Raw genomic sequence first — 23,058 nt, forward strand, 5'->3', positions numbered from 1 at the left:
ATGAGGCGGGCCATGTTAGATCGAGATCTCTCCTTTCGAGCAAACGCGGAGCCGCCCGACGGCCAGGAGATGAACGAACGTCTGCAAAATTATAAAGAAATCATTGAAAATTATAGATTAGGTAGATGTCTGATGCCGCCACCGGATCCTAGCTTAAATAATAAAGAGACTGTAGCCTGGCAGCCATTAATAGCCGAAAATTTCCCTAACCCTGTCTGGTTGTTTCACAAACAGATAGATGAGAGAAAAAATTATAAATGTAAAGCCTGTGAAGCGATTCGCACCCTCGATCATATACATTAGGAATGCCGTAAGTCTCCGGGCGCTAGGGACAACATTAAAAGTAGAGAAGCCTGGGTCACCCTGCTGCGAAGTGACGTCCCCGCTGACCAGCAAAGAGCCGTCCGCCTTGCGGCTGAGGCCGCGAAACACCAATGTATATTCGCCAGTCCTTAGTCCCGCAGGTTGCAGCCCCCTTTCCTCAGGCCTACGTACCAGGAACGGGGAGTAGGGGGCCTCCTAAATTGGGGAAAAATAAAGTTTTAATCAATCAATTATGCATATACGAAGCTGACGCCGCCGGGCGTCTGATCCAGGCGTCCACTCGGCGCCTTTCACTTGCCGCTTCCACGAACGCTGCACCACAGACCAAACAGAAGCAGACCCAGATATCTGGGAGGCTATAGTACAGCATAGGGTGCCTCGATGTAGCGCGCCAAAGTACGGCGGCGCTGGCATCGAGGCACCCTACGTACAGCAGGCAACACGGACACGCGCAGGATAGCAGCGGCAGCCGCCGGAGTCCATGACTAGGGATCCTACCTGCACATTCCCCTCCCTTATCTCTGCTCAATAAAGCTTTTCAGTGTGTCAGGCATTTGACATTGACTTACAGGATAGAAAAGGGGCAGTATCTGCCACAATTTTCCGCTGACACAAGTACTACGCCATAAAGGAAGGGAGGAAGGTGGGAGTAAAAGAAGACAGGGGAATAGCGGTGCCGTAGTGTAGGGCTACGATCTACTGCGCTATTATGGCGTTCCTCTCGCCGAACTGTCTAAAGTACCCTCTAGAGTATTTTTTCTGCAACAAGGCTAAGGAGAGGAGGAAAGTGTGCCCAAAGCAGCATCGGCGAGAAGAGGGGAGCGGTGGGAGAGCGTAGAGTGCGAAGCTAAGCTGCGGACGCAGGCGCAGCGTTCATGTATGAACATCATCCCATGTCGAATGCATTACTGTGCGCCAGATTCGGCGCTCCTCTCTTATCGTACTCCACGAATTACCACAATTCAAAGACTTTCAACTTCTATTATTCCGTGACGTGGCAGCGTATGATAGGCTTGGTTACCCGCTAGTTAAATACACACGCCCGCTCTCGCGTTCGCCGTGGGTGGCTCTGTACCGTGAATCCTATCCTACGCCAGTAGTTTACAGCTAAGAACAGGCGTCAGGAACTTGCGAACCGAAAATTCGAACGTCGTGTGTCTGTGTTAACCAGTATTATCGCCGAAGGGGGTGGGTAATGGTGAAATAATTTATTATAATAAATATAGAAATGTGTTGGGTACAGTGACCTGAAGGGTAACATCCTTACAGTAACTAAGTGAGATGCATGGTCAGGGACCCTATTGGTGGTTGCCGAAGCTCGAGTGCGCTGAGTTAAGTAGCTGGGCAGTGTCGCCTTCCAGATCTCTCGGATGGAGTTGGGGATAGGGTCTAAGGATGGTTTCTACTGGCATGTCCGCACCATGTGGTAGGCCATGACGTCGCTCGTATTGAAGGTGGGATCCTGGTCCGCGTCGGGCTCCGTAAGAAATGTCCGCAGATAGTCTGCGGGCGGTGGCGTAGACTGTCTCATTGCCGTAGAGCCCTTGATGGCATGGAGCCAAAATCCGAGATCGGTGTGCGGAATCCGAGTATACACTGTAATTGTAAAGCTGTAAGCTGACTAGCCCCTCGCGAATTTGTGATTATGTGTTTACAGGAGGCTGCGATGACGATGGTAACCTTTGCCGCGTGAAATGGTGACCGGGCCTTGCATATGAGGCCGTCTACTCCGTGGATGTATGTGTACAACTCCCCGGTGGTCTGCCGTAGGCGGCCACGTAGAAGACCCCTGGTTTGTTTCTATAAAGACGGTCTAAGGGTTTCGCCCTCCCAAGCCGCCAGTCATTTTGGTACTCTGGATATGTTGGGGGAAAACGTCACACATGGAGATCAAGGCTCCATTGTCTGGTAATGTCCCATATCACCACGGACCGCCTCATTACAAGTGGTTCCAAGTGCCCCATAATAAATAGGCCGACCCTCCTGTTTTTTTAAAGCGCCTTATTTGTGGCAGATCCCAAGCACTCCACTGCGTTTGCAACGGTCAAGCCTTGTATGTTTGGACCAAGCCTTGTACTATTGGAGGCATACCACATAATGCGGTTATTATAAAATCAGGATGAATGGCTACTCTCATGAAGCTACTAGCAGGTAATGCAAGCAGAGTTAACGTTAAGTGGTATGCTTTATATTTATTTATGAATGTATTTGGTTAAGCCCGTCTTTGCGAAAACGTAACGAGTTCAAGGCAGCAAACACTGAACGGATCAGTTCCACACATTACATTCGGCCTCGTCCTCTTTTTCCTCGATTCCGAGAGGTACGCGGAATTACGCCCCTCTTCTAAAGGGGCGACTCGACTCTGGGAGTGTTCTTAAACTAGATGCACAAAGCAGAAGCATAGAACGCAAAGCTTCACACGCGTAAAAGATCACTGCCTCTCATAATACGGTTTCATTCGCACTACGTGAACAATTTCAGCACTTGAGCGCCGCCGTATTGAGGGCCATTGACCCCTAGGAACAACGTAGTAGGTTACGTTACTAAGACACCGATTGATCTCATATCGGCCGAGGTAACGGCGAAGTAGCTTCTCGCACAGTCCTCGACAGCGCACAGGTGTCCACATCCATACAAAATCGCCATGCTCAGGGGGAACGTGTCGTTGTCGGAGGTTGTACCGACTGGCATCGCGGTGATTTTGATTTTGAATACGGCACCGTGCGAGTTGCGCGCTTCTTTGGCCAGCTGCAGAAATGTCGACGTCCGCATAGGCGTTGCTAGGATCGTCGCCGTGACCTACGGGTAGCATAGCGTCCAATCAACATTGTGGTGATGGGACGACCATAGACTAGATCGAATGGGTCAAAATGGGTTGTCTCCTGTTCAGCCTCATTGTACGCTAAAGTTGCATAAGGAAGACCTTCATCTACGTGCGATGTTTAACGTCGACGTACATGAAAAGCATATCTTGAAGTGTTGTATTGACACGTTCAGTCAATCCGTTCATTTGCGGACGGTAAGCAGTAGTCCTACGATGACTTGTGCGGGTAATACTGAAGAGAGCCTGAGTTAGTTCGGCCATCAAGGCTGTACCCCAGTCAGTAATAATAACCGATGGGGCACCGAAGCGCAGTACGATGCTCTCGAGAAACAACTGGGCTACTTCAGAAGCAGTTTTACGCGAAAGTGGCTGTGTCTCGGTATATCGCGTTAAGTAGTCCGTCGCCACTAATATCCATCTGTTCCTTGATGCAGATATTGGGAAAGGGTCGGCGAGATCCATGACCATTTGATGAAAAAGGGCTGTTGGCGGAGGTATCGGCTGAAGAAGCGCAGGCTTCAGCGGAGTTGTCTTTCGCCACTGGAAATCTCGGCATGTTCTCATGTAGTGCTGGACTGAAGGCAGCAATTTAGGGCAATAGCACTTCTGTCGAATGCGTGCTAATGTTCGCGTGACTCCTAAACGACCAGCCGAAGGTTCATCGTGGCGTGCGTGTACGATTTCTTCCCGGAGATCGGACGACACAACGACAAGAAAGGCTTAATTGCGCTAATGTTCCTGTATAGGACGCGAATGTCAATGCCGTAGAAGGATAAACCTCGTGCGAAAGCACGTGGGTGAAGCTGTATCCAGGCCTTCAACATACTGAATAAGCGGGCGTGAACCGGGGTCAGCGCCGGTGGTTGTGACTACAGCAAGAAACGAGAAGTTTTCGTCTTCGGTGTCGGGAGGGGCAGCATCAACTGGTGTACGCGAAAAGCATTCGGCGTCCTTGTGCTTTCGGCCGCACTTGTATACAACCGTTAAGTCGTACTCTTAGATACGGAGGCTCCACCTTGCAAGCCGTCTAGAGGGGTATTTGATGTTGACTAGCCAGAATAACGATGGTGATAATGCACAGCTATGAAAGGGCGGTCGTAAATATAGGATACGCACTTGGTTATCGACCGAGCTTCCGCGAGACATTCCTTTTCCGTGGTTGAGTAGTTTGCCTCTGCTTTTGAAAGAAAGCGACTCGTGTAGGCGATAACATTTTCAGTTACATTTTCCCAGCGCATCAGAACGGAAGCGATTCCAAAAATACTGGTATCGGTATGAATATCCGTAGTAGCGTCTTCACCAAAATGAGCGAGTATCGAATTAGCTCGCAACTGCCGGCGTAGCTCATTGAAAGGATCCGCTTGATCATCTTGCCACGCAAATGGAACATTGCTTCTGGTAAAAGCATAACAGGCTCAGCAATCGCTGAAACATTCTCGGCCAAGCACCTGTAATAGGCACGAAGGCCCAAAAACCTTCTAAAAAACGTTTTGTCGGTTAAGCGCGCGACGTTTTCCACAGCAGCAGTCTTGTCGGGATCTCGTTTCGCGCCCTTAGCACTAATAACATGGCCAAGAAACCGAATCTCCAGGAATCCGAAATGGCATTTATGTGGTTTTATTGTTAGTTGGGCTGAACGCAGCGCCTGTAGTACCATTCGTAGCCGGTCAATGTGCTTCTCAAAACTAGACGCGAAAATGACGACACCGTCGAGATACACTAGGCACGCTAGCCACTGCAGTCCAAAGAGAACGGTGTCCATCATTCGTTGGTATGTCTCTGCCGTAGAACAGAGACCGAAGGGAAGCACTTTAAATTCATAAAGGTCGTCGGGGGTGATGAATTCTGTTTTCTCTCTGTCCCTTTTGTCCACGTATATCTGCCAGTAGCCATTCTTGAGGTCTAGCGACGAGAAATGTTTGGCGTTGCGTAACCGGTCCAGTGCGTCGTCCATACGCGGGAGCGGGTACACGTTCCGTTTTGTCGCCTGATTTTACTTGTTACAATCAACACAGAAACGCAAGGTGTTGTCTTTTTTCTTCAGCAACACTACAGGCGAAGCCCAGGGGCTGGTAGACGTTTGCACCACGTCGTTGGTATGCATTTCATTGCACCTGGCTTTGAACAGGCTCTCGTTTCGTTAACGACACGCGGTATGGATGTTGGAAAAGCGGCTTGGTCTCCGCGTCAAACATAATGCGTTGTTTGGCTACTTGGGTGCGCCCAACTTTCAAAGACGTAGTAAAGCGTCAAGTAAAATTCTAAAACAGCTTTAGGAGTCACCGCCGCTCAACCACCGACAAACAGGGAATAATGCCTGCAGTTGATAGAATACCGGGTGCATCGCGTCCGGCTCGTGACAACGACGTCAGAGTACATATGTTCGTGGGCTCAGTAAAGTCAGCAACATACGCGATGGCCGTTCCTTTCGAAATCTGCTTGAGCTCGATCCCGAAACACGGAATCAAGAGCTTCGCACAACCTTCCCGCAAGAGAAAAAGTTCTCTTGCCGCGCAGATCTATTTCTCAAGAAGCAAGCTCATGTTTCTCTCTGATATTACGTCGCGGTCATGTGGTGAGTTGCCTTCTACAAAGACCATAGTGCTGTACCTTGGCGGGGCCGTAACGTCAGCAGCTGTAATAAGTATGGCGAGCATTGATGAACCGTCGACGCTAGATTTCTCAATGGCTTGGCCCGGCGAAATTGCCAGGCGTGATTTACGGAAATTAATTATCGCACCGTTCGCCTGCAGAAGTCCAAGCCGAGTATGACGTCTCGCGAACAGTGGGTAAGAACAACGAAGTCGCCAGCATTGAAAAATTCGTCAATTGCAACTCTCGCAACGCATCTTCCAGCCGGGCTAATAAGGTGCCCCCAGCCATGCAATTCTGAGGCCCAGTCAACCAGGTTAAATTTTTTTTGTTTCTTTGCTAGCCCACTGCTTAAAACTGAATAGCCTGCTCCCGTATCAACTAACGCGGTAATGTAAAAATCGTTGATGGAAACCGGTATGTCCGAAACTGCGAACCCAGGTTCATCGTTACGTGACCCCGTCTGATAGCCGTTATCTTGTAAGAAGCGTGATGGAGGATGTTCGGCAGTTAGCTTGCTGCGGCCTCACCTCCGCTGGTTGCTGTTCCCAGTTTTCCCGACGGCTTGGGGAACGGGGGCTCGGCGAGCGGCCAGTTCGGTATGTAGTGGGACGTCGACTTGGAGAACGATAACGGGAAGAGGTAATAACGCGGGACCCGTAGTGAGATACATCAGGGAATCTGTATGCGCCGACAGGCACTCCTATATTTTGCGTGGTCGTCACCTCTCCGAGGACACCATGCACGCGGATGGAAGCCACGAAGTCCAGCGCGACGGTAGAGTCAGAACCTCAGCATGTCACCGGCCTCCCCACAGTGGTAACAAAGGGACCGATGGTCAAGAGCACTCCGGACGTCAATCTTTATAAACCGTGCTTTGGCTAGAAGAAGAGGACGGCGCGGGCTTGGATTAGTGAGGGGTGTTCACTCTGGCTATGGGGAGTCGTACCTACTATGGTGCTTTTTTGGATGAGGTACAGTGGTGTTCTCTCTTGCAGAATCGCACAAGGTATGCTGCTGAAGCACAGACGCGTACGTCGGCATACTCGGTGGCGGTGGCTGCACACCAGGCACAGACTGTTCCGGAATGACTTGCCTAACTTCCTCACGTATGGTCTCCGCGAGAGACGGAAGCCTCGAGGACGATATTAAACCCTGTAGCTGCATGGGTCTAAGCTCTTCCTTGACCATAGATTCCACGAGCTCCAATAAGGCATCACAGAACCGTTGAAGCCAGAAGCATAGACATCCGGTGACATGGCGGACACATTACGGTTATAGTATTGAGTGTCTGTTCCATCGTTGTGGCCTACGCTAGAAAATCTGATGTCGTGGCAGGTAGATTGCGCACAAGCCGAACAAATAGTTCTTGTTTCATCCCGCGTATTAGGTGGCACACTTTCTTTTCCTCAGACATATTTGGAGCACCATGCCTAAAAAGACCGATAATGTTGCCTCGTAGTACATACCAACATTTTAGTTCGGGATTGGCAGCGAGGTCGCATGCTCCCTTCGGTCATTGGTGGTAAAGGTCGCCAACAGTTGGCGACGAAAGAGGTCTCATGTTGGTAGCGATGTATCGCCCGTCCGCACCGAATCTTCGAGAGCAGAGTACACATTATGCTGCTTCCTTTGCTCATCCTAGACGTTGTAGTAGGCGACCCGTTCGAATTAGTCCAGCCAGTCTTCACCGTCTTCATACAACTCGCCATGGAATGACGATGACGTTCGAGACAGGAGGGCGACGAACTGCGGTGAACGCTATCCATTATCCACAATGTTCGTGTTTGATCTATGCATGATGGTCACAGGCGTCCAACACAAAGGCCCGAACTCTGGCGAATGATCTCGAAGGTGGCGGCTCGGCTGGAACTGCGGTGGACCGGTGGCAGACCCGTGGTGACTCTCGGTTGCCCTTGAGGGGTGGAACTAAGCAAAAGGGGAATCGCACCTCATACATCCACCAGAAAATGTAACGAGTATGAAGCGGCAAACACTGAACGGATCAGTTATACACACTACACTCAGAGTCGTCCTCTTTTTCCTCTATTCCGAATGGAACGCGGCAGTATTCTCTCAGCAGAAGACAAATAATTGGTATATATTAGCCGTCTATAAAGTAGAAAGTTTATTGTTTTTTCACAGGAAAAGAATCTCAACAAGCCACACACTCTGAATGTGAACATTTATTTGGAGATACAGTCTAATGTAATTTGCGTTCAGTTGAGAGCATTTCATCATATTGTAGGACAGGCATTCGGCTCTCAAATGTTCAGCGCCTGACACTTAAGAAAGACAACAACGACAGCCCTGCAACGCTCGCTCCGATGCTTTTACGTGAGCAAAAAAAAAAGCTATGACTTCTACGGCTGGTCACTGCATGTTCTGTGTATTGATTGCGGCGTAGCGCCCATTCTAAGGTCCCTTACTACAGGTGGTGGAGATGACCGCTATTCCCAACCAGTTAGGCTCAGCAGCAGAGCAGTGCCTACACTTTCCGCGGTGCCGGTCGATTGGCCCGTTGGCTTCGAGGCTTCAAGATAATGACATTAACGTCGCCTATCGCTCTGGCCATAAGCATTAAGATGCGGATGCCCGCACACTTTCTCCCCTGCCGTCTGTATCGCCTCTTATTTTATCCGTCTTGCATCCCACAGACATGCGCACCGATATTGCTTCCAAACAACACAAAGATACATGAATCGCTTCACTCCTGGATTTCTTATCTGGCCGATCGCCGCAACCTCTTTGCCTAGATCTCATCGCCAGGCTCACGATTTCTCCATCAAAGACTTCTCCACTTCACTGTAAGAATTACCTCCTGGATGGCTGAAATTGGCTGCTTGTTATTCCGAGCTACCTGAGCTTTGTAATATGCTCCCGCTGCAACTACGAGCCATAAAGAAGACTTATTGAAAACCTTCACTCGCCTGCGCCAGCGTTACTACTGCCATGGTATGTACGGTCATGTTCGCCGGTTCATCCAGTCCTGCCCTGAATATTAGTTATAAAAGACCACGATGCCAGACCGCTGCTCCTCTGCAACCGCTAATCGGTCCAGTCCAACCTTCTGTAAATGTGGAAGTTTACCTGTACGGCCATCTTCCCAACACATCAATATGAAATTGCGGGATCATCGTTGCCATTTATAATCTCACACGCTGAGCAAAATGTCACATTTGCCTTCTCATGCAGCGCACGAAATTGCCTCCTTCATCCTCCATGATATCATTTTTTGTCAGGGGGCTCCCAAAGAGTTGCTGAGTGACAGAGATCGCGCCTTCCTCTCTGAAGTTATCGGGGCTCTCCTTGAGAATGCAAAACCGGTCACTGCAACCCACGCCGCGTACAATCCGCAGATAAATAACATGGTTGGGCATTTCGACAACACCATGGGCGACATGCTAACAATGTACGTATATTCATTCCGACTGCTGAAACTGGGACCCCATTCTTTCATTGGTCACCTTTGCCTATAGCTCTGCCACTGAAGCAACCACCGGATTCTCGCCCTACTTCCTCCTGCACGGCCGTGAGCGCTCTTATACCAAGGACTTCCGTTTTTCCATAGCGACCTGTTTCTTTCGAATTCACGACTGTTCCCTAACCTGCAACTTAGGCTGAAGAATACTGCCAGCTTGTCCACTCATTCACTTCTCACACCTAGCAGCTGCGGATAACCACCCGAGATGAGTCTTCACTTTTTCTTGTTTACCACCCAGACTCTTTGATCTGGCTAAGGGTACCTTTCTGCAGCCCCGCACTTTCCTCAAACCTCAGCAAGTACCAAGACCCAAAATGTATTCTCAAGAAAACATCCCCTTTAAATATTTCTTCGAACCCCTTATGCCGTCCACTGACCACAGTCTCCACAACATTAAAATAGTACTAAGTACCCACCTGAAACCTTACTACGATCCTGCCACAGACATTTTGCCATAAGCCGCCAGGATGGCGCATTTTTGCCCAGCGGAAGTTCTAGGGAGCACATTTGGATCTAAAATATTCAGCGCCTGGCGCTCAATAAAGACAGCGCTTATAACCGCTTACGCTCGCTCCGACTCTCGTGCTTGTGCAAAAAGAATCTACTACTGCTACGACTGATCGCTGGATGTTCTTAGAATTGTTCGCTGCGTAGCACATTGTGCATGATCCTTTATTACAATAAAAATGCAGTGTAAAATATATTACTGCTCTAATATTTTTTCGCAGTGTGTCCCCGACGCTTTTAGAGAAAAATGAAGCTAGAGGTCCTATTCGCATTTCACTTACCATCAGATAAAAATCATTCCATTGGAAAGATATTAATTTTTTATCCCTACGAAGGCAACAAATGGTGATACAAGATTATGACTACTGATCATCTACCAGCAACACCTGGGTTATTTTGTATTGAGGGATTTTTATATCCCGCAATCGAGCGACACGCCCGATCCACCCAATATTATGATGCAATTGCGCATTAAATTTATACTATTCGGATTGTGATAAATAGTGCGACTTTTTCCGGGATTTTAAAGTTGATGCCTCATATCAAAGGCTACAATCATTTCAGGCAAATTGTTGAATTTATAAAAAGCGTGAACTCTTTGGAGAAATGAGCTGCGGAGTCCCGCCAACGGTGGGAGCATACCTTAGAAACAAATAAGTAAGTGAGTCTCGGTAATACTGCCACATTATAGTGGCTATGCTGTCGCAACCTAATAAGAGACTGCCGCTGTTCTGAAAATTGAGTGACTGTGCCCTCAAATGAGGGCAGCAACTCGGCGCTGGTGGTAGCAAGAAAACGATTCCTGCTGATCATCAAAACACGATATGGCCCATTACACGCTTCCGGCTTCAATTTAACGTCGTCGAAGAAGCATCTCAATAAAGAGACACGCAGGCAGTCAAGGCAGCGAGGGCGCTTGTAGGCCAGGCAAGGCAAGACAAATCAGGCACGCAGGTTTTTAGGCTAGGCAAGGCGGGGCAGGCCATGACAAGGGAAGGCAGAAAGGCAGGCAGCGTGCAATGGTTCTTTAAAACCCGCCCATCGAAAGGCTGATTTGGTGGGATAAAACAAACACACGGCCAGACCTGCCCAAATAGAAACCCCTATTTTGTACATAAACCTTACACTAGACGAATATCAACAAAGGATAAATAACGAGCTACACAAACAAGTCCAATATGTGTACAGACTCGTTGCAGTCACCGGGCTCTAGAGGAGTGAAGTCAATGCGGATGCTCTCGATCATGCGTGCTCGGAATCCAAGGAACGCCAGGTGTCCACAGAAGCTTGGGTCAGGCCAGCAGGCGGCTATGCAGGTGGAGAGGCACGGCCAAGTCAAGAAGCCTCAGCTTGACGGGAGGTGGTAGAAACTCCAGATTTCGAGGTGCATCTATCGAGCGCACCCAACACGATGCCGAATGCATGTCGCAGCCTAGCTCTCCAAATCATGAGAACAACAGTAATTGGAAACTCTCGGGTGTGGTCATCCGGGTCGTAGGCCAGGTGCGAAGCGGTCAGCAGGGCCCCATAGCCTCTGCCAGGTCTGGTAACTCGGGTCGTAGGCAAGGCGGGACGTAATCAGCAGGAGCTCCGTGACCGTCTTCCTTCCACAACGCTGCTCAGCCGTTCTGCCTCTAAGGTATCACCGTGTTCTATCCCGAACGCAACATATACATCCGTCGTCTTCCTCTCTTCTCTCTTGTGCTGAGAGTTCTTCCGCCTGCCTGCCCGCCTGCTTCAATGGGACGCGAACACGTGGCATATGTAGGTGAAAGATACGGAGCTGAAGCGCGAATTGTTATTGCGAATTCCTAGAATGTGTTTACAAATTCATCAATGCAGCGGACGCAACTGGAATCTTTCATGAAGGGCCGTTCCGGGATCATCTCAAACAGAAATTAAAAAAAAAAACAATGTTGGTGGCATATTGCTTGACCAGTATTGCTGCCAGGCGGACAAAAACAATTGCGCCACACATTTTGCTGCATGCTTCAACCCTGCATGCTACCACTATACACAATTAGCTAGTTTATCTGTCGAGCTGTACGAAACGAAATAAAGTAAATATATTTCCTGGTAATAACGAAACTTTGAATTAAAACGAAAATGATAGGTAACTACTTAGAATAAAGTATTAATCCTTCTTCCACTGTACAGAGCAAACAAAATAACTCTTCTTAATACCAAACAAAATGTGAGTGAAAATGTGGAATTACGTTCAAATATTGCTATTTCCAGTTTTGTTCGTCATTTTTATAGCTTTATTTACTTGTACTTTAATGCAGGACTCGGCCTCGACGAATTGCATGACTCTGACTCTAAAGGTAAGCATGTATGGACGCTTGTAATGTCTCTGTATATTGAGTTGGACGCAGCCTCTGCCTTATTTTCCATTTACTAAAATAATTTAGTGTTGAAAATGCCTCCCTAGCCAAGAAAAGCAATTCTACCTAATCGCACCGAAAATGCAGCAGTGCCAAAATTTCTCAAATTACCTAACATGGGCTTTCGGCCCGCACAGCGAACGTAGAAGTCGCTATTAGCTTGCTTGAAGCAGCCTATATCCTTCATCTCGTGTTGCGAGAAGTACAAAACGCTAAGGAGCGTCATACATAGCCTGCGCTTAGCAGATATTTGAAACAAACACGAAATGACTTTTGCTATTGCAACAACTATACACACTAGCTTTTAAATCAAATCTTGAGCAGCCACATATTACTGCTTCAATATCTTAAGGTACACGCCCTACCCGGTCGTAAGAACGAGGCAGTCTGATCTGAATGATTGAAGCAAGCCGCGGCGAAATATAAGACAGCACACATGGGGTTAACGAAGCGTGAAATAGGGTGAATAAAAAGCAGAAAATTATTGTGTGTGCGAGTGTTGTGGAAGGGGCGAGGGTGGTGTACGGGGAGAGGTCGCTCGCATGGAAAGCGCTCCAAAGTGCAGAGAATGTAAAGACCCGTAGTCAAGAGACAAGAGAGGAGAAACAAAAAACAGAAAGGGAAGCTGAATGGAGAGAAGACCAAATAAGACCAAGTGAGGACGCTCTTGCGACAATAGAAGTTGTAAGTAGAGAATTAAACATTTCCACTGGCACTAGCTACTATATTTTTCTATACTAATACACAAGCTTTATACCCCCTCAGGCGAAAGTGCTCGAAATGTATTACCGTTCTTCCTGCTAAACAGTTTGCTCTACGCGTGTGTTCGGCTATTCAAAGAGGAATACCGTCCTTTTAGTGAATGTGTGGAACCCTGTACGGCGAAAGTTTCCATCACGATTGTAGCTCGAATGCTTGGACAACTGCCATGTCTTGGCGAACCCACGTTTCTGAGTGTATATTGGCAATGAACATGTATAGCATCCCCTAAAAATGGGGTGCTCTCAGTCGCCGATCGCTCTTTTGCTGAAATAAATGACGTCACAGATTTTCTTTCAGACTGGCGATCGACGGCGTATGTTTTGGAAAAATCTCGGAGGGAACCACGCGAACGCCTTTTTCTCGTAATGGGACATGTGAAGATGCCAACATTAGGCATACGACACTAAATATTAGGATGAGCAGTATGTGTGAATAATACGCTATTACGCAGGATGATTGGCAGCTGTGACTCACGTCGTAGCAAGATCTCTGGACGTGGGAATATTACCGAAAACTTGTCTCTGAAGAACATTGCTACGATTTTATAAGACTGCACAACAATAATTGATTAGAGTACTCCCTGAGTCCTTGTAATGCTTTTCTAGTCTTAGCTATTGGATTTGAGTGAAGGGAAACCTCTAGACTTTCATTTTCAGTTGCCATAAAATAAAATATATTTTTACGAGGCGGCAAGTCGATGAAGAAAGGAGATGGAAAATGACTGATGGCGATGGTAGACGACATTTAATTAAAGATGGCAGACCTAGCGCGAGCGGGCCTGCCCATGTCAGTGCCCGCTTCTTCTTCTTCGCCCATAACACTACTCGGGGCCACGAAGCGATTGTCCCGATCGGTGGACGACGAAGTCAATGTCGATCAAATTTAGTACATGACAGTGATGTGTGGATCGGTGAAGACAGAAGAGAAAGAAGGTAACGGCTTTCCGCCATGATGACCGATGAAGCCTTGCCCAGGAAGCGTTTCTGTAATGGTCGTAGGGATTTAACTGCTGGGTCTCATGGGCGTATCAACCGGCACTGGCGGGGGTGATGTCTTCAATTGCAGTGTTGTACTGGTTCGGTGGGTTTGTCGTCTGATCGGCGCCTCGGGACGCTCGGGTCCTTTGGCGGGGTCTGTCTTTTGTGTGTTCTCGTGTGTTCGTGACGTATCGGGTAGATGGGGTGTTTACGTCGGGCGACTTGTCATTTTTCGTGTCTTGCGGTCAGGGCGGGGGAGTGGACGGGTGTTGGAGAACGGCGATGTCCCGCCGCTTCCTGTAACTGGCGAACCACGAGGCAATGGGTCATCCCAAGAAGCCACTGCCGACGACGAAATAAGACACAGGGCGCCGAAGCCCCGGGCCAGAATGATGAGTGATGCTAATGGTCCCCGCACCTCCACCAAGTTGTTAGGGGGCGGCAAGCCGATGAAGGAGACGGAACATCACCAATGGCAATGGTAGTTGACGTTTAAAGAAAGATGACTGACCTAGTGCGAGCGCGCCTGTCAACGCCAGTGCTAGGCTCTTCTTCATCGCCCATAACAGTATCAAGGAGAGTGCAGATGTTTGTGTCGCGCACTTCGAAATCGGAACAAGGGACATTACCGTTTGGTGAGACGTTGTAAGTTTTCCCTCGCCCTCCTAATGACTGCAGGTACGAAGCGAAATTAGACGGAATAACAACTTAGCCAACGTCCCCTCTACTACTAAGGAAAGTAAACAAATTAAGATGCAGGTGCCAAGTACTGCTGCTCTCGCAGATGCACTGGCGCTTCTGCCAACGCATAGCAGGCGGGCGGTTAGTTCTTGTACTGCCAATTTTATTAACCTTGTTGCTTTTTACTTGTCGATCTGCGTTTAAACTAGGACTGAGTGTAAGCGTGCAGATTGGGTCAGAGAAATAACTGAAGTTACTGACATTCTAGAGGAAATCTAGACGAAGAAATGGGCATGGGCGGGACACTCAGTGCGAAGAGAGGATAACCGATGGTCGCCTTTGGTAACAAACTGTATTCCAAGGGAAGGAAAGCGTAGCAGGGGGCGGCAGAAAGTTAGGTGGGCGGATGAGGTTAAGAATTTCACAGAGGTCAAGAGGATGCAGCAAGCACAGAACCGGGTTAATTGGATAAATATGGGAGAGGTCTTCGCCCTGCAGTGGGTACAGTCAGGCAGATGATGATGATTATGATGATGAGGAAGCGTCAGCTCAACAACGCCGCGCAACTTCCCAGGGCAATGCCGATTGTTTACTGTGAGGTAGTCTGGTTCTGTGGGTACATGTTTTTGAAGGGTACAGGATCTTTGTTGTACCTTTCTATATCTGAAAAGCGCTTTCATTCCTCCATATGCGGCCGCGGATGTTATGTATAAGAAATATCGGCAATATATGATGTAGGAAAGTTTATAACAAAAGACGACAATGTGGCTTGACATGTCATAAGGCGCTGCGCCCATTTTGAAGAACGCATTTTTATCTATTTTGTGCATGATCCAGGCCTGATGCGACGGTGTCAATATAAAAGCGTTGTTATCTCAGAGCCGTTTGTTTATCAACAGGCACTGAGAAAGCATTCTCCCATCAAGGACTGCCGAAGCTTAACTGCCGTTCTAAAACCCTAACAACAGATAACGTATGCAAAGAGTTGACCTTGAAAATAAGATGTTTTGTAATCCAGTGGTGAATTTTATTTCGTGAAACAGACCGATGTATGCTAGTTCGCAAACTTTATTGATAATTTGTTCATATTAGTTTGTTCGAAATTGATTGAAATGCTGATGGAATGCTCCTTTTGGTTCCAAAACTGAGGTGAAAAATTGCTCTTTATTTACTGGAGTGCTGTCTTCGTCACCCTATTGCGATAACAAACACTCTGTGCAGGCGTCACAGCGTTTTTTTACCAAATACTTTCATCAATATAACGAATGGTTTTTTAAAATAAATAAAGTACTAAGTAGGCATTCTTTTGTTTTTGAAAATATTATGACTACTAATAACAAGCCTTATGGTGCAGAACCTGGCCATGGGAATACCACCGAAGATGGCTCTAGAGGTACGCAAAGATGAATGTTTGCAATGTGACATGTTAGTGTTTGACACATCATTAGCAACATTTTCCGCTTCCTTACTACTGCGTGCTAATTATAATGTCTTCACATAAAATAATAACATTTGTAAATACTTCTAGGGACTTTAGAGTGGCACTAAGGTTTACGTAATGATTTACATATGTGTTTCTGACGCGCAATTGGGGACGTACAAAACACTTTTTTTCTACTTACTGCAGTCTAGTATCTTCATCACTGCGTTTTTCGTTTGAACTGTAAATTAGGGGTAGGCGTCGTTGCTTACGTTCATAAATGATTCTCATAACAAGTATTAAAGGACCGTTGCTACTCAAGGAACTAAAGACATACCTGCGATTAACATTTTATGCACCCACATGCTACGTGGTCATTCGTCTTACGGACCCTAGCCTATCGGCCGTGCTGTTTAGGCCGTCCAACGTCGAAGACCGGAGCCGGCAGAACTACTATAATGATCTCATTTACGTTAATCTCAGGCCAATTGCAAAAAAAAAAAAAATTGAAAGCCTGGAAAAGACATTCGGTGGCGTCGCCTGCAGAGGGAGGTTGTATGGGTCTTTCTCAGACTGAACCTACATTAAATCCCAGAAAGAGACAAACGGTGTACAAGGAGCATTACGAAAAGGCGGCGTATGTAGGCTCTCGGAAGCGGATTTAGCTGGCTGGTGACACTCGTTTTCGGGCAAAAATACCATGCTGATAAGAATAGAAATATGGCAGTGCTCTCCCTATGTTTTGTTGCGAAAGTTACACTAGGCTAGCAGAAGCCAGTTTCGCTCGTGCCTATCATAGCTACAGGTACGCATGCAAGGTTATCCTGGCAGCGACCTGCGCCGTTCCGCCACTGCGCCGACTTGTGACGTCACGCGCCTTGTTATGCAGCCTCACTTCACATGCGGAAACCGCTTGCCGGTACCGTGAGGTGGGCATAGTCTCCTTACACGCGTGTGACTCCGTACGATTACGTGCCTAATTGCGCAGCGGAACATGTTTGCCTGAGTGTGTGTGCTTGAGCTCCGCAGTCTCCTTACATGCGTCAGAGTCTATACAATCTCGTGACTATAACAGCGCAGCGGCGCATATAATCGCGAGTGCATGCGCTTGCAAGCTAGATGCGCCATGGTCAGTTAACTATTGAGACATCGCAACCATCCGAAAACTTAATTGGCAAGTGTATAGTCAGAGAGCAAGCACTAAAGTTAAAATTAGTTGTCTTTACGCAGAAACCTAAAATATGCCCCTTTCGCCGTTAAATTCGAGGCTTATCGCTCGTTCATTCACCCTGTCATGAGATATATATATATATATATATATATATATATATATATATATATATATTTATATATATCTAAACGCCGGTAAATTTCTCTGTTTTTCCATTAAACAGTCTCTCTCTCTCTCTCTCTCTCTCTCTCTCTCTATATATATATATATATATATATATATATATATATATATATATATATAGAGAGAGAGAGAGAGAGAGAGAGAGAGAGACTGTTTAATGGAAAAACAGAGAAATTTACCGGCGTTTAGATTTCGCTGGCGTGCTACTCTGTGTAGGAAGGAGAATTTGGGAGGGAAATATTGAAACAGATTGGTGAGGGAAATATAGAATTGAAGGGGGAGATAAAATACGGTCATTAAATACGTGTTAAGGTGCTTCGTGGAGTAATGATATAAAATCAAATAATGAAATGCATGATCCGACAAATGTGCTTATAGAGTTCACAGCTTCCAAAATGCCTGAGGGAATTATGCGAGCTGAATTTAAAGTTTGTCAAGTAGTCCAATGTCTTTCAGATATGTAAATAAAAAGTTCATCGCGAGTCTCTGTTGCCTAGGACAGGCTAAGGGACCTAAAACACTGTTCATTGTTAAATGCACTGGGGAGAGCTTCGCCATGCTATGTTCATAGTTTGCACGCTCGTCAGCGTACACAGTGCACTCAAGTAGAATATAATCCACAGTTTCAATCGAGCCACTGTTGTCACAATACGGGCTGTTCATCTCACCGAAACGGTAGCGCTAGCCATTTGTATATGCACCGTTTAGACGAAATCGGTGGTGAAGAGTTTCTAGTTAGCGAGGATATTTGGAAGAAGTCTTGATTTTAGATGTGGGTCAGTTGAATAAAGAAATTGGTAGTGAAGCGTCGGCAAGCTCCAAAATGAATACTTTGTTTCGGGAGCAAATGTTTAGCCAGTTGGGGTGCATCAGATTTTGTGAAGGAGGTCCTAATGTATATTTGATGTTGGTGTCCTTTGCGAGCCACTTATCTGCTTTTTCATTGCCTTTAATGCCACAATGAGCTGGTATCCCCTAAACATGTTATGCAGTGGCCTGCGGCAATAGCCAAATGATGAAGATATCCGATGTAAAGGGAAACAGGATGATGATTGGTTTTCTTCAGCAGGTTATTCAGGATTTGCAGAGATGCTTTAGAATCAGTGAAGATAACCTATATTCCAGGCGTTTGGCACAAGATATAGGAGAGAGCTTCTTTAATGCCGTCGAGCTCAGCTGTCGTAGATGATGTCTTCCGCTGCAGCCGGTAAGACAGAACATGATTTGTTGGGGGTACATAAAGGCCACAGAATGAATTGTCTTGTGCAGTTGAACCGTCTGTGAATATGTGGGTGTGCTGCGTATATTCCTTGACTACGTAGGCGAGAGCGGCTTGCAGAAGTGCTGCCTGTGGCATGCGGCTCTTCGCATCCACGCCAGATAGTGTCCATGGAGGAAAGGTGACTGGTAGTAAACTACTTGGCCAAATAATAGTAGGGAGGGGCAGAAACTGTACTGCTTGACCAAAGCCAGAGTTGATGTGAGTTTGGTGGACATGATGCACAAAATACTTCTTCCGTTGGAGGACATGTCAGAGATGATTGCGAATAGTTTCTTGGGCGGCAATCACATCTAGCGGGAGGCATCCTGCTTCTGCAAGTGTTCCTGATGCGGAGGATCCCTTTGGGAGTCTAAGGCATATCCGCAAACAGTCGTTCCGTGCAGCTTCAAGAGTCTTCTTGCTTGTTGGAGATAATCTTTGAAGTACCGGAAAATAGTAGCGTAGCGCTCCTTCAACGTTGGCCTTTTCAACCAGAACCATCGATCGGCAGGTGCTGCCAAATCGTGTTCCCGCCATGAATCTAAACCATGTGATGCTGCAGTGATTATCTCATGGAGTTTTTTAATCTGAGGGGCCCAAGAGAGGTTACTGCCAGTTATATCCCCTAAGAGCCGGTGTGATCGTATATAGGACATTGAGCGCCCACCCAGAATGAGCGGGTATCGAGTCATTCTTTTCGTTGTAAAAGAATGACTCTTTTTTGGTGAGAGGCGGAGACCCCGGGGAGCCAGGTTAATTGAGATGTGCATTAACGCTCTCTGAATTCGTTGTTTCGTTGTATAACGAGAACGGGATGCACTCCAGATGAAAATATCATCTGTAAAAATTGTTATGTGTACTCCACGGGGAAGGTTTCTTGTTATACGTTATATGTATAAGGGCAATATTGAACAAGAGAGGGCTGAGCACAGCTCCCTGAGGTATGCCCCTCTTCAGTGCATGAAAGGAAGTTTAACCATGTGGAGTGCGCATAAAAATTTGCCGGTCTTGTAAATAGTGTCCAATCCAGTTTTAAAGCTTTCCTCCGAGGCCAAGGCTGGCCAAAGCTGCAAGAATTGAATGCTGAAATGCAGAGTCAAAAGCCGCTTTGATGTCAAGGAAAACGGCTGTCGGGATGTATCCAGCGTGAAGGTACTCTTCAAGTGAGGAGACAAGGGTAATAACATTATCAGTCGCAGACCTACTCCGTCAGAACCCGTTCATTTCTTGAGAATATTCATTTCTGCTCTCGAGAAACCAGGTGACGCGTTTCTTGATCATTCGCTCCATAAGCTTACCGACGCAGCTAAGTAGGGCGATGGGTCGGAAGGATGCATAACTTGTATGCTGTTTAGAAGGTTTCAAAACGAGCACCATTTTCGCCAACTTCCATACCGTTGGGACTTCACCAGACATCCAGGAAGGATTGTAGTATTCTAGGAGTCGAAGGCGGGAATTGTGAAGTAGCTTTGCGATTGCGTCATAGGTCACCTCATCATGACCCGGAGACGTCCGTCTGTTTAATTCTGCCATAGCTGTTGTACACTCCTCAGTAGTGAAAGGTAGGTCCATCGCTGACACTGCCGCCGGGGGGATGTTTGACAGACCATCTGTGGAGTGTGTGGAAGTCACTCACCCTGTGGACAGTCGTCTGCAGTATTCTTCTGAGACTTCTTTAATGAATTTTCGTTCATACAGAGATAGTGACATTAAATGGTGAAGCTGTTGGAGGGGCGTGCGCATACCACGAGCTATCCGCCAAATTTTGGCTACTGATTGGCGCACGTCCAGTGTAGAACAAAAGTCACGCCATCTTTGCCGACTAAGCTTATCCAGGTAGCGTTGAATGTGACGTTGTGTGCGTCGGCAGGCACGAAGGTCTTCAATGTTTTTTTTTTGCGCAAAGCTTTCCTTTCAGCTCGTCTGCGAATAGCGCACAGACTTTTGAAATGTCTCATCATTTTTGGGCAAGCTATCGCTTTTGGCTGTGATTCGCGTTCTCACGCAATAAGCAATTGTCTATATTAGTTCCTCATTTCGAGTTGCGGCAGTAATTCCTCTGCGTGCAGCGTCTTTGTAAATATCCCAATCTTTAGATTTTATAATAAATTTCTCTGACGCCATCTGCTCACTGACTGTCGATATGAGAATTGGTAATGAAAACTTCCACGTGTTTTCAGATTGGTGCGCCAGCCAAAACTGTGGGCAGTTCAACTTGTCACAAAGGTCGCATCAATGCTGCTGGAAGTCGTCAGGCCTCGGAGATAGGTTATGCTGCCGTCATGCTGCTGCTCAAATAAATGTTTTGCAAGAAGTTCTGCAAGCTTGGCACCTCGGGCACATGTGTGTGAGCTTCCCAAAATTTCATTGCGAGCGTTGAAGTCTCCGCAAATAATATGTGGAGTGGGCGTCCTTGTTATCGAATTTTGAAGCCTCGAAGCATCGGATGGCCTGGCTGGCTCAAGATATACTCCAATAAGAGTGTACTCTTGTCTCCCAATTACTGTTATCGCGCACACATATTCGTTATCATTGTGAGGCGGAACTTCAAACAAGGAGGCCGGGGTATCCTTGCGAAAGCTTATCAGCAATCTGGTAACGTTGTCTAGTCGCTGTGAATGATGAAAATAGTAACCGCGTAGTCTGAAAGTTTCCTCCACGCGCGATTCAGAGATGACTATGAAAGGGAAGTGGTACGCTCGCACAAGTTGCCGAAAATCAGAGTTTCGAGCGTAAACCATGAGCGTTCCACTGGAAAATGGTGCATGTGCGATAGATGTTGTGGATGGTTAGCTGTGGTGAAGCTCTTCCTGTCGAAGCCATGATTACAGATGTGTGATATTACACCCGTGTGGAGCGTAAGAGACTGACAGCAACGGCTCCATTGCTAGAACAGCTTCTACTTCTGGGAGTCCTTGTGACGAAGGGTTAGCGCGACAAGTGCCTTGATGGCGGCAAACAGCACCGGAATCAGTAGGCTTGTGATTTCTTGTTCGGGGCTTCCGGTTTGCTGCCTTTCGCTGATCTTGTTACATTTCGTTGCCTTAGGCGGAGAGTTCGAAATGTTGTTGGTCGGGTCTTGTGCGGAGTGTCGTTGCTGCTTTGTTGATGGAGAAAAGCCGGTGGACTTTCCACACTTCTTTTTGGCTGCAGCCGCGTATGTGTCACCACACGTTTTTCCACCATATGATTTTCCATGTTTTGGTGACTGATTTTGGGATATATGTAACGTATTTCTAAAAACTCCGCCAGGGTTAGGCTGTGGATCATGACGCTTGGGCGGTTTTCCTAGTGCTTGCTCCTCTGAGCGTGCAACTGTAGCAGCAGCTTTCTTTTTAACACAACCTCCATATGAAGCAGGGTGTGGGCCATCGCAGTTTGCACATTTAGGTTGCGCTCTCGAGGTGCACTCTTTGTACGAATTGGGGCCAGCACACACTTTGCATAACACGGGGCCGGTACAATGTGTCGATATGTGGCCATGCCTTTGGCATTCGTAGCATTGTGTCCCTGCTCCGATGCACTCAGTTACAGGGTAACTACAGAACCCAAGCGTGATTCTTTTAGGCAGTGGTGTATCTTTTGAGAATTCTATAACAGAATGACGGCGTACCTCTTTGAACTTGCCGCCGTCCTCAGGAATGTATGTTGTTTGCCTCCTAGCTGAGAGGACACCTTGGTCACGAAGATACGCCTGCAGATCTTCATTAGAGTAGATGACAAGCAGGTCTTGGATTTTCCCGTAGCTGGCTGTGTAAGAACACGGTACACGGGCCTCTACAGCCACTCCAGTCGGCTTAGTTACTGTGAGCAAACGGTTTGCAGCGCTCAATGTTGATACTGTAACCATAAAACTCCCATCCTTTTTAGGGCGATGGCTGAGAAGTGTTTCTTGTGCCGACGCTACAACTGTCTAGAAGTACGCAGCAATCGTGTTGAACCTATGCAGTGAAACGATATTGCCGTGCTGGAGCGGATAATGTGACTCGTTTCCAGATTTATTTCGGACTCTCCAGGCCAAGGTCATCAGTAACTCCAAGCACGTAATTCAAAGCCACACCAAGCAGGACTAGCATTCCTGCATTTGCTCTATCATGATGAAATTGGTTTGCCAAAGATAAATATTTACATCTCCCAGCTGAAAGAGTTCGTCTTTAATCAACCATATTAAAGACTTATGGTCGTTTCATGCAAGAACTTAATTTCTAAAAAAAAAAAAAAAACCTTTATTCCACACTCCATCGCGCAAATGAATTATCTGCATACCATACGAAGAACTCACTGACGTTGTCACCGGTACACTTTCTATAAAGAAGCTGTTTCTGCAACCCTCCTGCTTGGGAACCGACGGTGCCTGCGTTATTGTTAAACGATTGAAATAAAATATCTTGAGCAATTCGGCAGGTGGAAATTTCGGTTTGGTTTGGTTCTAGGGGTTTAACGTCCAAAAGCGACTCAAGCTATGAAGAAGCCTTAGTAGAGGGCTAT

At 47.1% G+C, this 23,058-nt stretch overlaps 1 protein-coding gene across 25 annotated transcripts in view; it reads left to right on the plus strand.

The window, feature by feature from the left end:
- Positions 1-23,058, plus strand: part of LOC146195028 (uncharacterized) — a 413,834-nt gene that overhangs the window by 308,210 nt on the left and 82,566 nt on the right. For 20 of the 25 annotated variants that reach the window (XM_084597638.1, XM_084597655.1, XM_084597631.1 and 17 more), the window contains 2 exons: positions 12,017-12,055; positions 15,890-15,928. The exons of 3 other annotated variants lie outside the window; for them this stretch is intronic. In XM_084597638.1, coding sequence (XP_084453764.1) covers positions 12,017-12,055; positions 15,890-15,928 — 78 coding nt within the window. The remainder of the gene's footprint in view (positions 1-12,016; positions 12,056-15,889; positions 15,929-23,058) is intronic. 2 more of the 25 variants (XM_084597652.1, XM_084597647.1) reach the window with 1 other exon arrangement.

This window comes from Amblyomma maculatum, chromosome 3 (genome assembly GCF_055883805.1).
Source record: "Amblyomma maculatum isolate TAMU_Amacu chromosome 3, ASM5588380v1, whole genome shotgun sequence".
Taxonomy (NCBI): domain Eukaryota; kingdom Metazoa; phylum Arthropoda; class Arachnida; order Ixodida; family Ixodidae; genus Amblyomma; species Amblyomma maculatum.